The following is a 22,709-nucleotide window of genomic DNA, read 5'->3' on the forward strand; positions in this document are numbered from 1 at the left end:
TCCATACTAGACACCTTTAGAGCTGCAAAGACATTGCTTTTCTGCAATTAGCTGGAAGTGGAATTAAAACAGAGGTTCCACATAGCACGACAACAGAGTGCTATAGCTCTGTTCGGACATTATGTTACATGTGCATACACATGTTTGTACAGCTTTATGTTTTTATGTGAATGACTCTAAATTGTGTTTATCTGAAAAGTGAACTTTGACACAGGACCATTAAAATGAAGAGTACAGGTAGGAAGTGTACTACTTGATGTCCACTAAACATAATGTGTGAGTAACTGCATGTGTGTACGGAACCTCCTCCTCCCCGTCCCTGTGCACCGTGAGACAAGCCTTGAGTGCAGATAGTTTGCTGGCTCTTTGTGAGGGTGGAGCTCTTGCTCCGCCCTCCTAAGCTTGTATAATATTTATTTATTTTATTTATTTATTTATCAAATCTGTACACTGCCCTAAACTTTTGTCTCTGGGCTGTTAACAATAGCATAAAACCAGCTAAAAACATATACAAAAAAACTTAAAAATAATTTAACAATTTAAAAATAAACCAGAGATTAAAACCCCAAATTTTAGGAAGCTGAGAAAGCTTGGGTGAAAAGATGGGTTTTCAGGTGTTTTTTGAAACTTGCCAGAGATGGGGAGGATTGTATCTCAGCAGGGAGCGCATTCCACAATCTCGGGGCAGCGACCGAGAAGGCCAGTCTCGGTGTAGCTACCAAAAGAGTTGGTGGTAGCTGGAGATGGACCTCCTCAGATGACCTCAATGGGCGGTGGGGCTCATAATGAAGAAGATGCTCTCTTAGATACCCAGGGCCTAAGCCGTTTAGGGCTTTAAAAGTTATAGCCAGCACTTTGTATTTTTCCGGAAACCTATTGGCAGCCAGTGTAGCTCCATCAGTAAAGGAGTAACATGGTCTCTCCAAAATGACCCAGAGACCAACCTGGCTGCCACATTCTGAACGAACTGAAGTTTCCAGACTACGTACAAAGGCAGCCCCACGTAGAGCACATTACAAAAGTCAAGTCTGGAGGTTACCAATAGATGTACCACTGTTCTGAGGTAACTGATCTCGAGAAATGGGCGCAGCTGGCGTATCAGCCGGAGCTGATAAAAAGCACCCCTGGCCACCGCCTCAACCTGAGAAACCAGGGAGATGTGTGAATCCAGAAGTACTCTCAGACTGCGAACCTGTTCCTTTTGGAGAAGTGTGACCCCATCTAGAACAGGTAGATCAAAATCATGTCTAGAGTTCTGACCCCGCACAATAAGTACCTCCGTCTTATCTGGATTCAGCTTCAGTTTATTCTCCCTCATCCAGCCCATTACTGCTTCCAGGCAGACATTTAGGGAGGATATGCCAGCTCCTGAAGAAGCTGACATGGAGAAGTAGATCTGGGTGTCATCAGCATACTGGTAACACCCAGCTCCAAATCCCCTGATGATCTCTCCCAGCAGTTTCATGTAGATGTTAAAAGCATTGGAGAAAATACAGAGCTTTGAGGGATACCATACTTAAGCTCCGATTTTGAAGAGCAACATCTGGAATCTATCTTAGAGGTAGGAATGGGACCACTGTAAAACAGTGCCTCCCACCCCCAACACCCTCAGATGTTCCAGAAGGGTACTATGGTTGATCCAAGAGATCCAAAAGGACCAACAGAGTCACACTTCCTCTGTCAATTCCCAATTGAAGATCATCCATCAGGCCAACCAAGGCAGTCTCCACCCCATAGCTCCCCCGTAAGCCAGTTTGAAATGGGTCTAGATAATCCGTTTCCTCCAAAATCGCCTGGAGCTGAGAGGCCACCACCCTCTCAATTATCTTGCCCAGCCATGGGAGGTTGGAAACAGGCCTATAATTGCTCAACTCCGAGGGATCTAATGCAGGCTTCTTTAGGTCTAATGATTGCCTCCTTAAGACAAGGAGGTATCCTGCCCTCCCTCAGAGAAGCATTTATGATATCCACCAGGCTGTCTACAACAACCTCCCTGCTAGACTGAACAAGCCATGTTGGACAAAGTTCAAGAGAACAAGTGGTAGGCCTCACCGCTCCAAGCAGCTTGTCCACATCCTCAGGAGTCACAAACTGAAATATGTTGGTATGTTGGTCATTGTATACAGATTGTATGTGTGATAACCCTAATGTGTGAATAGGGCTTATATTATCCAACAATATGCTTCCTATAATGTTTATCCGCAGTACTATTCAGCAAAGACCCTTAGTAACTTTAATTAAAAGTTTGCAGGTTCAGCTTGGGGGGGGGGGGGTTGCATTCTGCTGTTCCTGGCTGGGGAATTTGTTATTTACTTTCCCTTGATTTTCACGAATGTCCGTTTCTGTTCACACGGTGGCGGGAAATGCTTTAATTACTGATTTATGGTCATTCTTTCCTTCCCCACTTTTAACAGCAAACCAGCAATACATACCATATTTACCTGAATAGAAGACAACCCTGAATTTAAGATGACCCCCTTAAAAATAGAGGTTAAATACAGGTTATACCTGTATTTACCCCAAAGGAACAGCACTCTAATTTAAGACAACCCCGCCCCCTCCATTTTCTAATATCAAAGAACTTAGGGGAAAAAACTAATCTTGGATTCAGATAAATACAGTAAAAGAAACTGCATGTAAGAAAACACTAATTAAGCCCTTCACCCTCTTCTGCAGAAATAGAAACTGACTTGCGGCAATTCAAAGAGGCAATTCGAGGGGCAGTAAAGGGCAAGCCAGGATCAACAGGAAGCAAGGAAATGGGCAAAGAGATTCAAGCCATGAAAAGCCATTATATGTAGCTATGAAAAACCTGTAGCCATGAAAAGCCTTTACAGCTCCTTGTCAACACTGGACAGGCTGGTGCTGCAACTGAGATTTATTAACAAATTAACAAAACAAAAAAACCAAAAAACACCTCACCACAAATCAGGTCTGAGGCAATAAGAGAGGAGAATACAGTGTGAAAAAAGAACGACAATTTCAGAGAGGAAGTCTAGTGTGGAAGCAACTAAAGTGGTGGCAAAGCATCACCAGTGAATTTCTGTCTGTTATGCAGCTGTTAAAAGCTCAAGAACACAAGTGGCAACCAGTGTTCCCTGTAACAGGGATTCCCAAATGCTGTTGACTAAAACTCCCAGTATCCCCAGCTGCAAAGGCCTTTGACTAGGGATTCTGGGAGTTGTAGTCAACAATGTCTGGGAATCCTTGTTACAGGGAATACTGGTGATAATCCTAGATGTCATTACATTCCTTTTCTCACTTTCTGATATTTTAAAAAAACCAACCACGGAGGTCAAGGCTGCTTGTGATGTCATAAGACAGTACAAAACAGCACATTTTAATAATAAAAAGCAACCAACCAAATCAAGTGTCTAGTTATAAGATCAGGGCCCCAATCCAGCTAAAGTTAACCATGACTAAGGCTACTGCAATGCTATGCACACTTACTTGGGAGTAGGTCTATGAACTCAATAGAATATTTACAAGTAAACATGCATAGGATAAGGCTTCATATCATACTGAAAGTGACTGAGCAAGTTAGTTAAATGAAAATGTTTCAATGGTACTTAGATATGACTAGCTTTAGCTGAATTAGGATGTAGATGCTTTGAACTGAGCTCATCAAAGTGCATCTCTATAATGTCAACCAGAGCCCTTATTCAGTTCCTAATGAAAATTATCCCAAAGTTACAACCAACTTAAATGGAAACCAATTTCTATAAGTGCCATTCTGGTGCACTGGGTATTACTTGCAAATTCAGAAAACCCCTGAAAAATAGAACTACATCTGAACTGACCTTATACTACCTTCACACATATATTTTCCCCTCACCTAGACAATGGAGTGGTACCTATACAATGTAGCAAGTTAATCTTAAGGGCAAAATACACATTACATGCAAATGTAATGTAATAAAGCCTCAATGGTTACTTTAAAAAGAAAATGGGGAGAGGGGAGGCAAAGCAGCTTTGAGAGGGGGTAAAAAAGCACCAGAAGGAAGGGGTGCTTAAGTCTTCCCACCCCTCGCAACTCCACCTAAAGGGGGAGGTTAAACATGTAACTGGAACCTAGTAAGGAGAAAAAGCAGTGGAAATGGGAGGGGGATTTGGAAAAGAAAAAGAATGGTAGGGAGAGGGTTATGCACTCCGTGGTTGACATGATACACAAGCACTATGTAGATGGTAGGGCATGCAGAGCCACGGCTGTAGAGAAGGAAGCAGCGGCAAAGATGGCGAGATCGGACAGTAGCGCCAGAGGCATTACCGTATTTCTTCACATTGTTGTGAATGGGGAAAAGTGAGGTTGTGGTTCTAGCATCATTGCCCGATTTTTCAGCCTTGCCGCTGCTTCCATCTCTGCAGCAGCGATTCCAGAAGCACTACTGTCCTCAAAGGGCTTGTGCATCATTTTGGCTGCTTTGTCCTTCCCTCTGCTGCCCCTCCATTCAAAGTTGCTTTTCTTCTTCTTCTTCTTCAAGTGGTCACTGGTACTTCTTTACACATGTGACATGTTATTAGTAATATATGTTATGCAGGTTTAATGGTTATTCCCTGGCTTCTACATTTAAAAAAAACTTTACAGAAAGTACCATTATTTATCCATCCATGTTGGCATAATTAAATTTATGCATAGCTCAGAAGTGGGTGGGGGTGGGGAGGGATACATGATGAAATGAGAAACATTCACACTTGTTTTGTACAAAGCACTGTGTAAGAAATACATAAGAAAACTGAAGCAGCAGCTTATATGAGAGTTTAGCATTACCAAGTCATTTTCAGATTAAGGGAGAGAAAGTCTTGTTCTTTGTGCCTGTAAGAAAAAACACACACAAATAAATTAAATTGTTGATTTCCTAAATATTTCCTAAACATAAATATTCTTAGAAAGTGTCTAACAATAAAGTCCCTGTTATTAATTATACATCTAACACATTTTGTTGTATACAGATTCTTGCCTCATCCCTGTAACAACCCTGTGAGTGAGGTAGATTCAGCTGAGAAACTGTGACTTGCTAAAGGCCAACCAAGCTATTGTCCATAAAATGTTGATTTCCAGCAGTATTTTTTTTAAGCCTGCAGTTAAGCAATGCAGCACATCTGTTCCATGCAGTGCAGTCCAGTTTTCAAGCATGGCATCCTTCTGATCCTGAACCAAAGCCAAACTAGGCATGACAGTGCCATTTTTAAATGTGGCTCTGCTAGTCTGCTGCATGTCAAAAGCAGAGGACAAAGAGCCTGACTTAAGAAGCAAAAGGGGAGTATGGGCAAGGAATGTAGAACTCTTCCTTGCACCCACAGTTTACCTGTGCAAGCCTCAGAAGAATTATATTACTGACCAAGGAAGCTGTTTAGAATAAACCAAGACTGGCCAGTTCAAATGTCACATTCAATCTTAGTTTTTTAATCTCAGTCAGATTCTTCTGGGGCTCACACAGGCGCAAGAGGGGGAGTACATACCCCTCAGGCTCAGGAATGGCACACCGAAGCAAGAGCTAACTGTGGATCCGCACGGCATCTGAACGGGCCCTATCTCTTACCGTAACCTAGCTAATAGGGTTGTGAGGATAAAAAGAAGCAACCCTCTACAGCAGGAGGTAGTTGTACTATACCACCCTGCCATATGCATGTTCAAATGCTCGTCTGCAACATTGTACAGTACAAACACAGGCAGTGCTCCATCAAAAAGCCAGATTCGTGATGAGATGGAATGCTGCGTCCATGTGCAGCGATTGGGGAGAGCAGAGTTCAAATCCCTGCTTAGCTACGGAATCCCACTGGGTGACTCTGGGCCACTCGCTCATCTGTCAGCCTAACCTACCTCACAGGGTTGTGTGGGGATAACCATAACCATGTACACCACTCTGGGCGCCTTGGAGGAAGAGTGGGATAGAAAAGTCAAAAGTAAATAAATAAATAAAGCTAGCCTACCAACACCATTGGTTTGATGAAATATATTATTGCAACCCATCGGAATCTATAACAGTTCCCTTATGCCTAAAGGTCAGGCTTGCAACCAAAGTTGGTTTTCAAATGAGTGCAGGAAATTTCCCATATCCAGGTTTCATCTTGAGCACTCCTAAACTGATTCTCATCGTGCTAAGGGACATCTGTTGTCAATTGTCAATCAATCAAAAAGCAGCTTAATCCTGTTGTATCCAACACAAGTACAATGTACATCTGGCATTCTACTTTACGGTAGGCTAGGAGTGCACAAAGATGCGCTGGTGGGCCAGAACCAACCATGACTTGCTGTTCAGGGGCTGAGGTCAATTTTCAGCACATTATTACATCAACATTAATGATTTTGAAAATTAAAGGTGAGGGGGCAGAGGGTTGGAGTCGGGGAAAGGCAATGGGAAAGAGGGGTGGTGTCAGTGGGTTCTGGCCCAGGGACAGGGGACATCTGTTTTCAAGTGGCCAACTGCATTAAGCTACTGCTGCTTGTCAGCAGGACAGGCCAAGAGCTCTTCATGGCTCCCGCTGATGCTGCAGGATATTCCTATTTGTGGACCTCCAAAAATGTCCCCAAGGGCTGGATTCAGCCTCCAGGCCTAATGATGTGCAGACCTACTGTATGCCAACTATATCTAACCCTTTAAACGCCTTGTACCTATTAAGCATAACTGCACGAAAGTTCAATGGAAACCAGTGAGACTTCTGCCCAAGTAAACACATTTTGCAACACACTAATATGGTGACACCTTGGAAACGGACCTTCACTCTTATCCTAAGTACTGTATAATTATCAACATTTTTCCATTTCAATCTTCGATTTATTTTGGTCTCCTTGCAATACTTTTTGGTTAACTACATGTTACTCACAAATGTATGTGGATGCTTTTCAAAGAAAAGCAGGTTAGGAAGAATATTATGTTGCAGAGAGAATGGGGTGTTCATCCTTTCCCATATCCATAATTTCTCCATTCCAAATTGCACTCCTGAGGCTTCTCCCCACTCCATACTCTACGTTTTTGTTGAGATGAAAATACTTTTGAAACCCCATGAGAGGAAAAGCTGCGCTGTGTGTGGAGAGAATTCGGAACAGTGGGAGGGCAAAGGGAAGGCAAAGAGCCAGTGAAATCCAAGTAACTTTTAAAAATAAAAACAAATAAATTTACACACCGTTTTCTTTTTAATAGTATACTGGGGATTATACCTCACACTGAGTCCACAAACTTAGGGTGCATTTACGTGAGGCAGCAGCAGCATCATGAAGGTGTTTGTTTTTGTTTGGTTTTTTGGTGGAAGTTAAAAGCAATTTTGAGGAACCAAAATCAAACGAGGGCTGCAGCACTAGGGAAGGGATGGTTTAACCCAGTCCCTCCTACACCATTTCTCAGATCTAAATTAGTCCTTTCTAAAGCTCCTTCCTTACCCTGTGGGGAAAACATATACAGGTACCATGTGGGGTACCTCTATATATTTTCCCCAAAGATCAAACAGAAGTCTAATCTAAACATCTAAACACTTTTTAAATCTAAAAAGTGGCACAGGGAAAGGATTGATCCCCTCTCTTGCAGTCCCAAACTGATCTGGGAGGCCCTTATATCTGCTTTCAATTTTTTCAAAACAATGAGAGGTTTAATCAAATATATCTGTCTCTTCTAGTCAGACCCTTGGAAGAGCATTACTTGCAGCTCCAGTCCACGGAGACATCTGACAAGGCTATTTGTGTGCCTACAAGTATAGAATATCCCTCCCATTAAGATGAAAGATTTATTACTTTCAAGTTTATCCCTCTGTACACAGCTTTCTCTTTATGAAGGGCCAGGTGCTTCTGTACTAAACTGTAAGTGTGGAAGAAGCACACTGCTTCCAGAAAATAAAGCACAATACTGTGAAGAAGAATCCTTTGCTAACTGTGGTCAAAGCACACAGTACACTTTATGCAGGCCCTGCTGTGGTTTATTGAGCAGATTTAGAAAAACAGTATGTGAGAGTGTTATGCCTGGAGCTGTTAAAGGGGCAAGTGGTATGAGTGTTAAGCAGTTATTGGAGATCTACCAGAAAGAAGCTGGGGATTCTAGTGTTAGCGTGTCAATTGTCTTGAGATCATGGCTCAATGTCTCTTGGAATTTCTTTGAAGTGTGTGGGGTAAGTGATCTGCAATCTCACCACTTCTGTGACATGTCAGAACATTCTCACTGTCAACACACAATCATACTCCTCCTCCACCCCTCCATGGTAGCTTCCAGCAATTTGTTTGAATGCATCCTGCCTTGCAATCGGAGAGAAACCATAATGGGCTGGGGGAAATCAAAGCTGTTGAACAGGCACACCCAGTCTTCCCATATACACTTTCCTGCACGATACTCTCTTTCTTTCAGAAACATAAACACATTCTCATTCTCTCTCTCTCAACCCTAAAGCGAAATAATTAGGGTGCAATAATCAGTGGTGGAAGCAAGTAAATACAGAGCATTAAAAGAATATTTCATCCACATTAATCACTGAACAACAATTTCCTACATAGATATCACTTTTGTGTAGGTATACAGACATTTGATATTACACTATCAAATGTGTGTAATGAACACATGTATAGTTTGCTCTGCTTTGTCATGGCTTCCAGCACCTGTCATGCGAGTTCAGAGGAAGGCAGCCATTAGAAAACAAGACTTCTTGTGTTACAGGAAGAGGCAAGTTCAACAAGAAGTACAAGCAGGAAGCAGGAAAGGACTCTGCCTCTAATTAGGATCACTATTAGCAAATGCTAGTGCCACCTACTGGCTGGACATATTACAATAACACTTCCGCACAGCACCCATACACCACATATATACACTGTAAAACATACATTGTGCACGAATCACATACTGTACACCACATTCTTATGACTAGCATGATTGTGGTTACAGAGTTAACTGCTATCTGCAAGATCAGCAAGCTTCTGCGGAACATGTTGTGAGAATGAACCAATCCTGGTGAGCAATTCCAGTTAAATGTTGGAAGTTTTTAACACAGGGCTTTTAAAGCCCTTTAGCTCGCATCTCCTCCGGAATGGAGGGTGTGCGTTCACATATCTGGCAGATTTACCCTCAAGTCCATGCATGCTATCAGGAAGTATTTATATCCGGGGTTTAAAAAATCCACTTTTTGCATTAGGTTTTCGGGATAACTTTGAGTTCGAAGTAAAGACTCATAGAAAATTCGTGAGAAAGCCAGCTGTGTGGAGAGATCCCTGGTGAAATGCAGCAATTTAACCAGGATTACCAGGAAATTCCAGGTTCTCACCACACGCTCTGCGGGAGGGTGTGGGGCTTGTCAATCGTGGTTAACTCTTTAATCGCAGTCATTCTGGTTGTCAGAATGTGGCCACAATGGTATCCAGCCTACATCTAGAGTTCTATGTATGAGTGATGATGACACAATAAAGAGTCTTAGAGATTTTATTATCGCATAGGCCTCTGTGGACTATTTCATGAAATGTATCTTGCATCTTATAAAGTGGACTGTGTATGACTGTATGCTATTAAATTTGCTAGTCCTGTTGTTGTGCTGTCGAGTCGATGTCGACTCCTGGAGATCACAGAGCCATGTGGTTTTCTTTGGAAGAATACAGGAGGGGTTTACCATTGCCATCTCCTGCATAGTTTGAGATGATTCCTTTCAGCATCTTCCTATATCACTGCTGCCCAATAAAGGTGTTTCCCAGTCTGGGAAACATACCAGTGGGGATTCGAACCAGCAACCTCTTGATTCCTAGGCAAGTTACTTCCCCACTGTTAGAATAACAGAATTTCAAAGTTGGAAGGTAACTTAGAGGACTTCTAGTCCAACTTGCTGCTGCTGCTCAGAGCAGGAATCTGTTTCATCACCAATGATAAATGGTCATCTAGCTTCTGTTTGAAAATCTCCAGAGGAGAGCCTGCCACTGGAAGAGGCAGACGGTTCCTTCCTCTGTTTCTAACGGCTCTTGGGACATTCTTCCTAAAGTCTAGACTAAATGTCTAGACCTAATGTCTAGGTCTATGAGGTGCCACAAGACTCTTTGTTCTTTCTGAAGCAAAGCAACAGGGCTCCTGCTTTGGAAGGTTACTCAAATATTTATTGTGCCAGGTGGCCTTTCCTACAGTGGGTTCCTACTGTGGCTGCAGCATGCACCTTGCAAAACAAGTTTTATTCTAAGCTTTGTTTCCATTGCACAAGCAGCAGGTACAGCCCACCCCCATCCATGGACATTCTCTTACTCCAATTTTTTAAACAGGGAAAGTGGGGGTGGGGGGAGAGGGAGGGATGGAAGGGGAAATGACAATGAACAAGAAGAGAGATAGGAGGAGAGGGAAAATAAGAAAGACAGAGTGTAGGAAAGGAAGATGAAAATGGCTTGCAAAGAATGGGAGAGAACGTGGAAACGGTTTAGATTCCTCCCCGCCCCTTTTACATAAGGTTATGAAGATTGAACGGGAAAAAATATTCACATTTACTTTCTGTTTCTTCTTCCTCCTCTATTTCTTTTTAAGAAACAGCCTGCTCCCTTATTAAACTCCATAGGCTCAGCTGCACAAAAAGTTAGTTCCCACTGCACTTTCTTTTGGTTCTGCATGCACAAAATGCAGCTGTATACTAAACCTTGCTGCAAAACAGGCAGTGGGTTCAACCTTCACACCTTCCTCCGAAGGCTTTTTTTTTTTTTTTTTTTTTTTGCAAGACAGCCCCTTCAGTAGCAGCGGCATGGAAACGTGCCCGCTCTTGCATCCCGGCAAGATGCCAACTCACCCGTCGCAGCAGCATCAGTGGCATCCCTCGGCGGGCTCTCCATCACCGATGCTCTACCACGAAGCGCATGGTGGTGCCGTCGAAGGAGGGCGGCGCGATGATCCTGGGGCCCAGGGGCTGCGAAGTGATGCTGATGAGCGGTGCTTTCGCCTTGCCGGCCGCCGCCTGTTGCTGCGGAACCTGCGTGCCGTTGCCGGTGGGCATGTAGTAAGGGCTCTCGGCCCCGGGGCTGGAGGCCCCTGTGGAGGCGGCGCTGAGCTCGCTGTTGCCACTGGCGGGCTGCTGCTGGGCGAGCTGGCCTTGCAGGGCGCTGGCGGGCAAGACGGCTGGCAGGAAGCCCGGGTAGAACATGTAGGCTGGGGCGCCGTACGTTCCCGTCGCCGTGCCCAGCGCCAGCGGGGACATGGGAAGAGTCATTGGGGCCATGGCCGGAGGAGGCGGCTGCAGAGGCGGCTGCGCAGGCAGCGGCACCTCCACGTACTGCCCGGTCTCCGGGTCGAAAAGGCGCCGCTTCTGCGGCGGCGGCTGCACGGGCGTGTCCACCACGTAGCACTGGCCCGTGCTCAGGTCCAGCAGCACCTTGCGCTGCGTCTGAGGCGGCGGGAAAGTGGCGGGCTCGGCGGCGGCGGCCGGGGCGGGCATCGGGGGTGAGAAGCAGAGCAGCGGCGCGGCTTGGGCGCCCGTCAAGGCGGCGGCGGCCGCGGCCAGGGACAACGCCTGCGGGAAGATCTGCGCGGGAGAAACCTCAAACTGAGGCGTAGCCGCAGCTGCCGCCGCCGCCGCCACCGGAGGCTGCTGAGGGGCAGGAGGCGGCGGAGGGGCAGCAGCACTGCTCTCCTCCCTGCCCGCCTGCTGCTGCTGCTGCTGCTGCGCCTTGGCCGCCGGAATGGAGCCTGCCTGGTTCCTGCCCGAGCTGTAGGGCTGCTGGCCGCACAGGGCGGCTGCAGCCGCTGCTGCAGAAACTAGGCCCGAGCGGCCGCCACCACCTCCTTCTCCTCCTGCTGCCCCGGAGGCTGCTGCCGGTGGCTCTGCAGACGAGGCCTTGAGAGGGATGGCCAAGTAGTTCCCGCAGTCGGGAGCCGCCGCCGCCGCCGCCGCCGCCGCCTTGGGTCCCTTGTCAGGCTCGGCAAGGCCCTGCCTGTCCCCAAAGAGTTTGATGGAGCGGGGCGCAGGCGCAGCAGCCTGGCCTTTGAGGCCTCGTGGCGGCGGCGAAGGCTCTTCGGGCTGCTTGGCTTTCTGGGCACTGAAGGTGAAGGTGCTGCTGCGGGGCACCCCAGGGGCTCTGCCCCGCTCCGCCGCCCCTGAGGCGGCCGCCACCATCTCCCCACGGAAGCCGGGCCCGCGTGGCCGCTCTCGAGCCAGCGCCAGGCTCTCGAAGGCCGCGGTCTTGGCGGAGACTTTCTCGGTGTTCTTGGTGGGGTTGGCCGTCCTGCTGCGGGGCTGGCGTTCTGGGGCAGCCCGGCTGGGGGCGATGCTACTAGCGGGTGTTAACCCCAGACTGTGCCCGTCACTTGCCTCCTGGCTCTCTGCCCGGGCCCCGGCCACCAACTCTTCCCTGGCACTGGCCCCCAAGGCCCGTTCCTCGCTGGCGATGAGGGAGAGGACATGGCTGCCGGTGATGGGCAGCGGGTCGCTCTTGCGCTTCCACTCGTTCTTGCTGAAGCTGTAGAGCTCCTCCATACTGCGGACTGCCGCTGTGAGCTTCTGCAGGGCCTGGTGGTGGTTCATGGTGACGGGTGCTTTAGCCACCTCCTCCCGGGCAAGCTCCTCTTCTGCAGCAGCCACCACCAGTGGCCCTACCTTGCTGCTCTTCTCCACTGGCATCGGTGGTGGCTGCAGTGGTGGCTGTGGCTGCTGCCTCCAGGGCACCGATGTTTTGGAGACGATCTTCAGCACAGCGGGCTGGTGCGGGTCACTTTTGTTAGGAGCAATGGTGGCCACAGGTAACCGCCCTGAGGTTCTGTGCACTAGGATTGTCCCCTCTTGGTTGGAAGGCAACACTTTGCCTCTGCTGCTTGCTTTGCCCCCCATTTCTGAAGTTTTGCTGGCTTTTTTGTCCTCCTTGCTGTTGCTTACAGCCTGACACGTTATCACCATGGGAGACAGAGGCCTGAGCATGCCTGCTGTCATCAGCTGCTTGGGTTTCTGTTCCGAGGTTCCCTGATCAGAGTTCACACTGCCTCTGTCACTGCTGTTATCCCCTGACTCATGGCCATAGTTACTCTTGATTAGTTTCCTGACATCTCTCACCTGATGGATAGGCCCTTGGACCTTAGGCTTGCTTTCTCTTACGTCACGTACCAGAAACTGGGGCACTTTATCCATACCCTCCCCTTTAAATTGTTTTTGCTGCTGGCATCTAATGTCTTCAGCTGCCTTGAAAAAATTTGGGACATTTCCAGCTATCTTTGGTGTGAGGAGCTTAGCAATATTGAATGGGTGGTCTTTGTTCTGTTGCACACTGCCCAAGCTGATCTTGATCTCAGGTGGTTTAGGCTTTATCATCGTAGTGGCAATGGCAGTTTGTGCTACTGCATTGGTTGCTGTCGAATATTTTGTCACCTGCTTGCTGCATTGATTTTCTTTGGTTGTTTGTTGAATATTTGGGAGAAAGAGACGTGACATCTTAGTTGATTTGCAGGCTGAGATTTCTCCCAAATCAGCTTTCCAGTCACTTTTGGATGAAGTTTTCAGGTTTTCCACAGGAGTCTTTTCATCTTTTTTCTCTGCCTTTTTTTCTTTCCATGATCTAAATGCACTGTTCTGACTACGGAGAAAAGTTGCCTTGAGAGTTTCTGAAGCGCTCTCTTTTATTTTACATGCCTCTTCTAAGAATGTTTCAGAAAGTGATTGATCCAAGCTAATGTTTCCCTCCCTGGGAGTAGATGGCTTGGAAGTAGGTGACTTGCTATCAAAAAACTCGCCCAGATCATCAGCTGTTACAATAGTGTAGTCAGAGCTGGCTTCTGAATACCTAGAATTCTGTCTCTGCAAACCCCCATCCCTTAACTTCTCTTTGGAGGTGCCTTCTATCTTTTTAGAAGATAAGGAATTGGACATACCGGAGTATGAGGTGTCTGTAATCTCTCCCCTTTCCATTTTGAACTCATGCTCCAGTTGCATTTTCTTAGATATAACATTTTTGAGGAGACTGGATGCAAATTTTGATTTCTTCTGTGTGCCTTCCATGCTTTCTGCAGGCAGCCCAGTTTGTTTGCAAGCTTCATTGCCCAGCTCCTTTGGCAGTGTTTCTGTAATCTCATCTGTGCAACCTGATCTAGCAGCAGCATTTTCAGAAGGTTTAGCAGGTCTGGGGACACCCGCATTAATATTGCTGCTGAAATTCAAAGTCTCCAATAAAGTAACGACCCGGGAGCCTGACTGGATCCGTTTTTCAAAGCAAGGTGGTGTTTCAACGTGTGTTATTTCTCCATCAAGCTTGCTGACAACAAACTCTAATGCTTTAGTTTGTGACTTGTTGGAGTGAACGTAGAACTGGTCACTGGATGTCTTTGTCCCAGTGCTTCTGTTCCATCCAGCAGATGTGGAGTTGCTTTTGAAAATATTTTGCTCTGCTTTCTGCCCAAGGCTGCCACACTTTAAATCCAAGTAAGTTGACCACCGGTTGATTCCTAGGGTGTGATCCGAAAGAGATGTGGAGGATTCACTGGAGCTCAAGTTCAGGGTATCAAAGTAGGGATAAGCTAAGCTCCGGAATGCTCTTGCCGTCAGGCTCCTTACTTCTTTATCTGCATCATCCAACTCACTGACCACGCTGGAGGCACCACTTGAATATCCTCCCAGTTCCCTTGCTCTTATGGCTCCACACTTTGTTTGCAAACGTGCAGGAACTGCAATGAATTTTTTTGCATAGTCATGAAACACATCTTGTTTTAAACTTGAATTTCGTTCATGAGCTGTGGAGACACAGAGGCTCATGTCGCCTTCATGCTTGGCAGCATAAATAATGTTTTGCTTTTCGTGCTGGTTGCTAGGCTCATTTATAGCCCTGGAAGTTGGTTTGATTGATAGGAGTATCTGGCCTGCAGAATTCTCACTCATGTTGCTGAGGTTCTTGGACTGACTTTCTTCCGAGCTGGCGCATTTGTCTGTGCTAGGGGTATCATTTTCAGAATTAATGCTGACTATCTCTGTACTGCTGGTATTATCGATACTGTCTGTCTGATTATTGGGATCACTGGTGGTTGTGCTGAGATAACAGCTATTGTCCTCTTCTGTTTGTGTGTCTGCAAGAGTCTCTTCACTCCCAAAGGAAGCGTAATCCACAAAGGAATAGATCACGTTGTTGTCCTCAAAGTCCCACCGAGAGGCTAATCCGTAGTCAAAGTCCATGTCATGGTCCACTTCGCTAAGCTGGATTTCATGGGTTGTAATATAATGTGCTTCATCATTATTATTACTGTTGTTTTCACTGGTGTAGCTGTCTTGGGACTGCAGACGTTGTGAAGCACGCCTGCACCCTCCTCTCTGGTTACTCAAACAGATTTCTTTGCAGTCTACCTCATCGTCCTCATCACTTTCATATCCAAATGAAGAAGAGGAGGTTTTCCCCTCTGTTCCTATGTCATCCATTTTTGGAAAGCTGCCTGGTTTTTGTACCGGTGAAGGACAAGAGGATGAGGATGATTCTGGGCAGCCGTTTGTATAAAGCTGAACGTTGGAGATACTAGGGGACAGAGTGTTCCCATTAGACCCTCCTGAGCTGGTGCCAGTGATACTTCCCCCCACCTCATCAGCCTTCACCCCCATGGGGGAAGGAGTGCCTTGCATTTTAGATTTATAATCCTGGGATGCTCGGTTTGCAGATTTGTCTACCACCATATTGTTAGCCAATTTGTTCACCTCACTGATCCCACAAGGTCCATTTTTAGGTCTGATAAAGGCCACTTCACTTCCATTCCCTGCCAAAGTCAGTTTTAGAGTCTGGGGACTCTCTCCTCTCCCTCTGTCATAAATCTCCACATATTTCGATTCCTTGGAGGAGGATGTTGATGGCTCTTGAGACTGGCGTTTCATCATTCGGCGGCTGCTTTCTCCAGCATTCCCTTTTTGAATAATGATCTGCTCAGCAGGCGACTTTGTAAGCACTTCCATGCCGATCTCTTTGCAGGCTGACTGAAGGGAACAAAGAGAACTGGACCCAAAGCTCAAAGCCGGGAAACCTGCATGTGTCTCCAGTGGTGCGATTCCCAACTTCACTTCTTGAAGTTTAGTAGTAAACCCTGGAGAGACGCCCGATAGTGCTAGGGTGGTAGTAGGGTGGCTGGCTGCTGTTGTCTCTGTGGAGATGGGGGGGTAGTTGCTGCTGCTGCTGCCAGTGTCTTATTCCAGAGCTATGGAGTACAGTTGTTGCTTTGGCACGAAGAGCTGTCAGTCTGAATGCCATTGGTAACAGAAGTAGCAGCATTAGCAGCATCTGCAGCTCAACTTCCCCAGACATCCCAAAATGAAAAGAAAGCATATGGAAATTTCATATACTTCGGTTCCTGAAGAGGAGAGGATCCTGTTCATTGTACAGTCACTTTAAGAAGCTATTAGCCTCATTTATTAAGTAGTACTTTAGTTAGTGAGAAAACTCTTTGATAGAAAGAAGGGAGGGAAGGATGGAAAGCACATATGGCTCTTGAAGCACTTTAAAAAATATAAATACACTCCCCAGACATTGTTCTTATGGGCAAGAGCATAACACTGAGCTAATCCTTAATGATAACTTACTTACTAAGTTATTAAAGTAATCAAATGGCTTTTGATTGTTTGATGGTACACTTACTTAATTCTCAGTTTGCCAATGCTTAGTCTTTAGTAGTTCATGTCATACGTAGAAGAATTTGGTTGAAATTTTCTGCAAAAAGTGTTCCTCCCCTTGGTTTTTTAAATTTTTTTAATTCCATATCAGAATTCTTGTTTCTCTCAAAAACACTTGAAATACACATCTTTGGGACTTAGAAACAGTTCATAAAATGTCATTAGATTGATTAATCAATCTGAAATTGCACAGCCCATTTTAACAAAGCTCTCAAACCCATAACATGAATCGGGACGGGGAGAGGAAATTTTTCTCAAAATATTGTCTCATTAGAATAAATGAGGATTAAACATGTTTTAACTCTATCCTGTAGTGGCTATCTGTTATAATGAAATCTAATCACTTTTCAGCACAGGAAACAAATGATAATATTGGGTAACAAATATTTACCTTTTATCTGACTCTGATAGAGCTGATCCAAGTAGAGATTAAGCAACTCTTTGTGTCCCACAAGAAGCAAAATAACTTCCTACGAATCTTCAAAAGTATCTTTAAACAGATGAAAAGAGGAGTTGAAGAGAAGTGCTGGGAAATTATTAAAACTGCTTTGGATTTTCTTAGCCACTTTGGTCAAAGAGTAAAGAAACCACTGAGCATTTTTGGAAGTTCAGTGTAGCTCGCTAGGTCAAAACTATTAACTATACATAGACTGTGTGTCATTTCAGCCGACTGAATAAAGTACTATTTTAAACGATCACATTTGTACACAGCAAAAATAAATGTGTTAACTCATAGCAAGAATCCCAGCCCCCTCAAATAAAAATGTTCTTGTCCATCTCTCTACTTTCAAATATTTGGTGGGAAACTGTTATTGACATGAGAGTAGAGGGGAAATATAAACAATATATGTGAAATGTCTAGAAGTTCAGCTAGAGTCATGTGCATGAGCATGCAAGAGTTTCTATAGCTCTATAGAAAACCTAGTTTGGAAAAAGCTTCATCTGAGTGACCTGTGTCTGGAAAAATGTTTAAATTATATATCCTATTCTGAGCCAGAGTTTTTGCGTTGCAAAATAAATCGTATAAGGCAGCATTCACCAGTATGAAGATCAACCAAATGATTCATTAAATTAGACATTTATGCAGTGGGCTGGTTTGCCTTGAAATGGGTTATTTGATTTGAGTTATCTGCTCATCAGTGAGAAAAGCAGAACAGAGTAGCAAACATGAAAGGGAGCTCTGCAGTTCAGGGTGTCTGCTTTGTTTACGCCTGAAATCTCAAATTTGGTCTCTGCCAAGACAGAGGGGGAGAGAGAGAGAGGTTTAAGACTAAAGGAGTTGGTTTTGCCGTATATGCAAGGCTGACAACTAAGATGAAACATTGTCCTAATCCAGTATATGGTAGGTCTTTCATAGAGAAAAGTTCATTAACAAAGTGGAATGAAAATACATTGAAAGAGTTAGAGAAGAAAGTGGAATATATATAATATAAAATTTATATTAATTCTTTCTTGAATTGTGATTAAGTGGAAATAGTTGTAATTCATCCGTGGCAGAATATGCAGGATATACTTCCAGAGCTATAAAATAAGCTTTCCTACTAAATAAAGTCTATGGTACCTTGCAATTAAAAATCAATTGCTGTTCAGAAATATTATCTGGCAATAAGGTGAGATAATTTTAAGTTCTCTTTAGAATGAAGACAGCATTTCTAGGAAAAAGGAATGCTCAGATTATGTTACATGCTATCAGAATAAGGCACAGAGCCAGTCATACAACTTTCATAATGTAACAACCTGCCATACAGGATACCCAAATTTGGGAATCAGTTGGGATCATGAATCACTTCTTCAACCAACTGTGTCCAAGATGAGGGAGGAGGGATTTCAGTCCATGGGGAGGAGAAAGGAAAAGCATCAGATTTTCACACTTCCAGCATATAGGGCTATTTCGAGTGCCCAGGAAGGTCCAGTGGGAGAAAAACTATTTCCAGGGAGGAAATTGATTGTGAAGGTCAGAAATGGATTTTGAGGGACAAGGTTGCTTTAAAGGATTTGTCCATAAAAATCTCCAAGCTTCAACTTGGCTTCTCTTAACTTTATATTAAAGTACATTTAACACATTTATATGATGATTTCACAACATGCTAGCAGTCTAGAGTGTAGCTTAAAAAGAATAAGTTTGCAGGTCATCCATGGGCTGGCTGCAGATAGCACTAAGAAGACAGCTTGTGCAAAACAGCCCCCTAGTGTTGATAAATTATATTGTTGATTGCTTGGTTTTAAAAAAAAAAATTAGTTGATTATTGTGTGGCTTCAAAACTATGCAGCATTTTGGGGTTTGTAATGCATTGCCAGAGTATTATTACTAATATTTTGTCACTTCCAAGGAGGGTATGACATGACCCACCTCCAGTGGAGTGAATAAGGCCTTTTATATTGTAAAATAATTAGGATTGCTGCCACTACTCTTTTAGGGAACCAGAGTCTGTGAAGGAACAACCATTTAAGTAAATATCAGGACATGATTGGGTTGAAGATGTCATGAGGAAGATTGTCTGAGAGGAATTCTTCACCAACAAAACAAGACTGGATTTCTCTAATATAGGTGGTAGGTTTATTTGGGTTCCAAGGGATTACAGCAGTATTCTTCATTGTAAGGTCTGGGAGCCAGTAGCAGCTCCCATCAACTCTTAAGTGTGGCTCTCTGACTAATTGTTTATTGGGTCTGTGCAAAGCTTCAGCTGCACACTCCCCCAGCACCATGTGGCGATGACCGTTCCCACAGTACAGTCCTGTAATTTGCTCAGTGCTGGATGGGCTCCTCCACTTTGAGCCTCTGTAGCATCTTGGAAGGCCTCCACTTACTGTATTTACCCGAATCGAAGACAATTCTGAATTTAAGACAACCCCCCTTAAAAGGCAGAGGTTAAATACAGGTTATATCACTATACTTGCATTTACTCAAAAGGAACAGGATTCTGAATTTGACAACCTCCCAACTTCTAGTATCAAAGAACTGGGGGGTGGGGACTAGTCTTGGATTCAGGTAAATACAGGAGTACTGGGAAGTGTAGCCCTTCCCAGCACTTTCCCCATAGAGCTCTTAAGAGGGACGGAGGGTTGTCTCTCTTAAAGGGTTTTCCCTTCACTAAGAAGAGAGTGCAGTACTATGCAGAGGTGAACACACTAGGAAATGGGTCTCACATTGAAGGTTCTTTTTGTTTGTTTTGCCAAAGTGTCCCCCACTTATAAAATAGTGAAAATCACCGAGTTACAGGATTAAATTGATGAAAAATAAATCAACAACAGAACAGGCTTAACCCAAAAGGCTGCACTCTTACTACTAAAAAAAAGTATCTCCCCTTCAGTGTTCCCTCTAACAGGGATTCCCAGATATTGACTACAACTCCCAGCATCCCTAGCTACAATAGCCTTTGCTTGGGGATTATGGGAGTAGTAGTTGACAACATCTGGAAATCCCTGTTAGAGGCAACACTGCTCCCCTTCTCTTGCTCTCTTTCTTTCGGGAGTACATTTAAGGACTGGTAACATTGAAGCAGACCACAAGGACACTTCACAGACACAGCTGGCACTTGGATGAAGGCTTTCCTCAGAACTCCCTCAGAAGACCAGCTGCCAAATCTCAACCGTTTTTATCTCCACTCCCACCAAGTTTCTATTTGTAGGAGGGACTCCTCTCCGAGTGGCAGCACTTCAAGCTATTCTGCATGCCTAAGAGGGCCTTTTTATTAGGGGGATAATGATGCCAAGCGATACATGTCTTTTGTATAGCACTATCGTAGCTTAATTATTTGGTACTGATTTCAGAAATCACTAAGGATGGGCTCAGACCACCCCGATTCATTTTGTTTTCCAGCCAGCAAGTGGTAGGACTCAAGTGGATGTGGGCTGGGATCTGGCGGCTGTTGGCTAGAATTTAGCCATTTTTCTGAAGCTACATTGTCTGAAGGGAAATGGCACATTGGACACTTTCCTTCAGAAAATCTATGGCTGAATTTGGACATAACATGAAAACGGAGTTAAACAGGGCAGAGGTTGGAACTCAATTATATCCGAATTTGTGCAATCACGGTTTTGAGCCGAAGCAACCTGCAGTCTGCCTTGCCAAAATCCAATTTGAACCTTCGGTTTGAAGTAAGGTTCGCCACCTAGACCTGAGGTTTTGCCACCAAAGTGATGTCCGAACCCAGATGCCACCATAACCGTGGTTTCAAGCAGATTTAGGAACCTCAATCATAGAGATGGTGGCGTAGACCTGCCTAGGATCGTGCTTGCTCCATGCCTGCAGCACGTCTTGCTGGCCACCTCTCCAAGCACCAGCCCTGCCCCTGCTGTCTCCGATTCAGCTCTGGAGTTGCCTGGCAACAGGGACACCACCGTGTCCCAACCCAAACTTGTCAGCAGCAAAGTAGCACAGAGGCATTCCCTCTTCCCACTCTGTCCTTTGCTGCCTCCCTCCTGGCAAGCAGAGGAGAAAGGGGATGGGATGACATGATGAGCAGTAAGTGCTTCTCTCTCCCCAAGAATAAAGCAATGATCTATGTTCACAAACACAGGTGGCAACATAAACAAAGTATCCCATTATCGTGCCAGGACAGGAACATTTGCCTGGTGGTTTCCCAGGATCGGGTTTAAAAGGTGGCCCCAAACAAGAATTCTTGGACAGCCAAAATCTATTTACCCCCCACAAAAAGGATAGGGAAGAGGGGGGCAGCTGCTTCCCCTTTGGGGACATTTGCACTCCCTAGGCTTACTCATGAGAAGGGCCAGGCAGCAAGATCAGCATTGCTACAGTGAAGAGCAATTAAATGTGTAATGACAATGGATGCTGATCCTGAGCAGACCACTCGCTCATGAGAGTGTAAGGCCATGGGAACATGCCCTCACAACTCATGAAAAGAACCCTCTGTGGGGTCCGGGGTGTCATGCAGAATCTCTAATAATGTGTGACAACAAAACAACCCCTTCTATACAGCTCTCCCATGAGCGTGGTAGGCCACGGGGGCTTTATATCAAGCCAGGTTGCTCTATGCAGGAAACCTTGGGGGTGGGGGGGGAGGGTACCCCAGCCACTGCTTTCCTCTTTGGAAATCCCTCCACATAGAAAACTAGCATGTTAGAGAGGTTAGGCTAGAACATACTAGATTGGGGGGGGGCATGTATAAAGGAGCATATAATCACGTGAATCCCACCTGCAGTCTTAACTAATAAAACCCAGGCACAAGCTTAGTTTAACTCCTCAGTGAGAGAACTAGGCTTTCCTCATATGTAAGCACAGAATCAGATTGTGAGAGTTGTTTCATGATTTCCAATGTCCAAAAGGTTGTCTGGATTGAAACTTCAAGCACTTCAGTGAGGGATGAGTTAAGTCATCTTTGGGCAGTATTCTGACAAGAAGCACTTGTACTCTTGAGACACAATGGGCATTAAAGACAATCCTCTGATTTTATTAGTGTGATCAAAAGAAATATCAATCCATTTGTACAAATTGTCTATAGAAGTATACATGCGCACAATCCTGCTTGGAAAAATTATCTTGGAATCAGTGAGAAATTAATTAACTCAGATCCATGTGTTCAGTGTTTAGCTGCAGTCTTCCAACTATATACAGTATCAGTGAAGGAACTCTTGTGAAATAAAATATGTGATTTCATTGGTGGGATCCTAAATAAACAAACCTTTCATTTTAAAATACAGGCAGGGGACCCAAGGGGTCCAAAATAGTCTCCTACAATTGCCTATTTAATTCTGGATTGCTCATCCCAATATGAAATGAGTGATACAAATATAGAGGCAGTTAACATGGGGCTTTCTCAGACGGCAGGCTTGATTGTGAGATTACATGGCTAATCATTAGTCACATAGAAGCCACAGCCTGAAGCTGAAATAACAACAATTCTGAGGGTATTTGCATAGGGCTGCTTTGATGCGGTGTCCCCTCCGTTCCTTTCAAATTTTTCCTGTTCTGTTCATTGGCCTTTCTCTGGCCAATGGCTTTCCAGAGTAGCTGGGAAGCCACGCCTCCCTCCCCACAGCACATATGCATGGTGTGCCCTTCAAAAATCTTTCATTTCAATGAATGTATATATAGTTTTTTAAAAAACTTGTTTATAAGGGGTCTTCTGCAAGATCACCCAGCGGGCAACCTCCATCCCTCCCTGTCCCACCTGCCCTCCTGGCCGGAAAGCTGCTGCAGG

The 22,709-nt window shown here is 45.0% G+C and overlaps 1 protein-coding gene across 5 annotated transcripts in view; it reads right to left on the minus strand.

The window, feature by feature from the left end:
* C5H4orf54 (chromosome 5 C4orf54 homolog) overlaps window positions 1-22,709 on the minus strand; it is a 47,321-nt gene that overhangs the window by 14,278 nt on the left and 10,334 nt on the right. For 2 of the 5 annotated variants that reach the window (XM_053253877.1, XM_053253876.1), the window contains exons 1-2: window positions 10,723-15,197; window positions 4,769-4,813 (exon numbers count right to left, since the gene is read on the minus strand). In XM_053253877.1, coding sequence (XP_053109852.1) covers window positions 10,765-15,075 — 4,311 coding nt within the window. In that variant the 5' untranslated portion in view covers window positions 15,076-15,197 and the 3' untranslated portion in view covers window positions 4,769-4,813; window positions 10,723-10,764. Of the gene's footprint in view, window positions 1-4,589; window positions 4,814-6,825; window positions 7,023-9,216; window positions 9,296-10,722; window positions 15,198-16,939; window positions 17,039-22,709 lie in introns of those variants that run through there. The other 3 variants (XR_008308174.1, XR_008308175.1, XR_008308176.1) reach the window with 2 other exon arrangements.

Source organism: Hemicordylus capensis, chromosome 5, assembly GCF_027244095.1.
Source record: "Hemicordylus capensis ecotype Gifberg chromosome 5, rHemCap1.1.pri, whole genome shotgun sequence".
NCBI lineage: Eukaryota > Metazoa > Chordata > Lepidosauria > Squamata > Cordylidae > Hemicordylus > Hemicordylus capensis.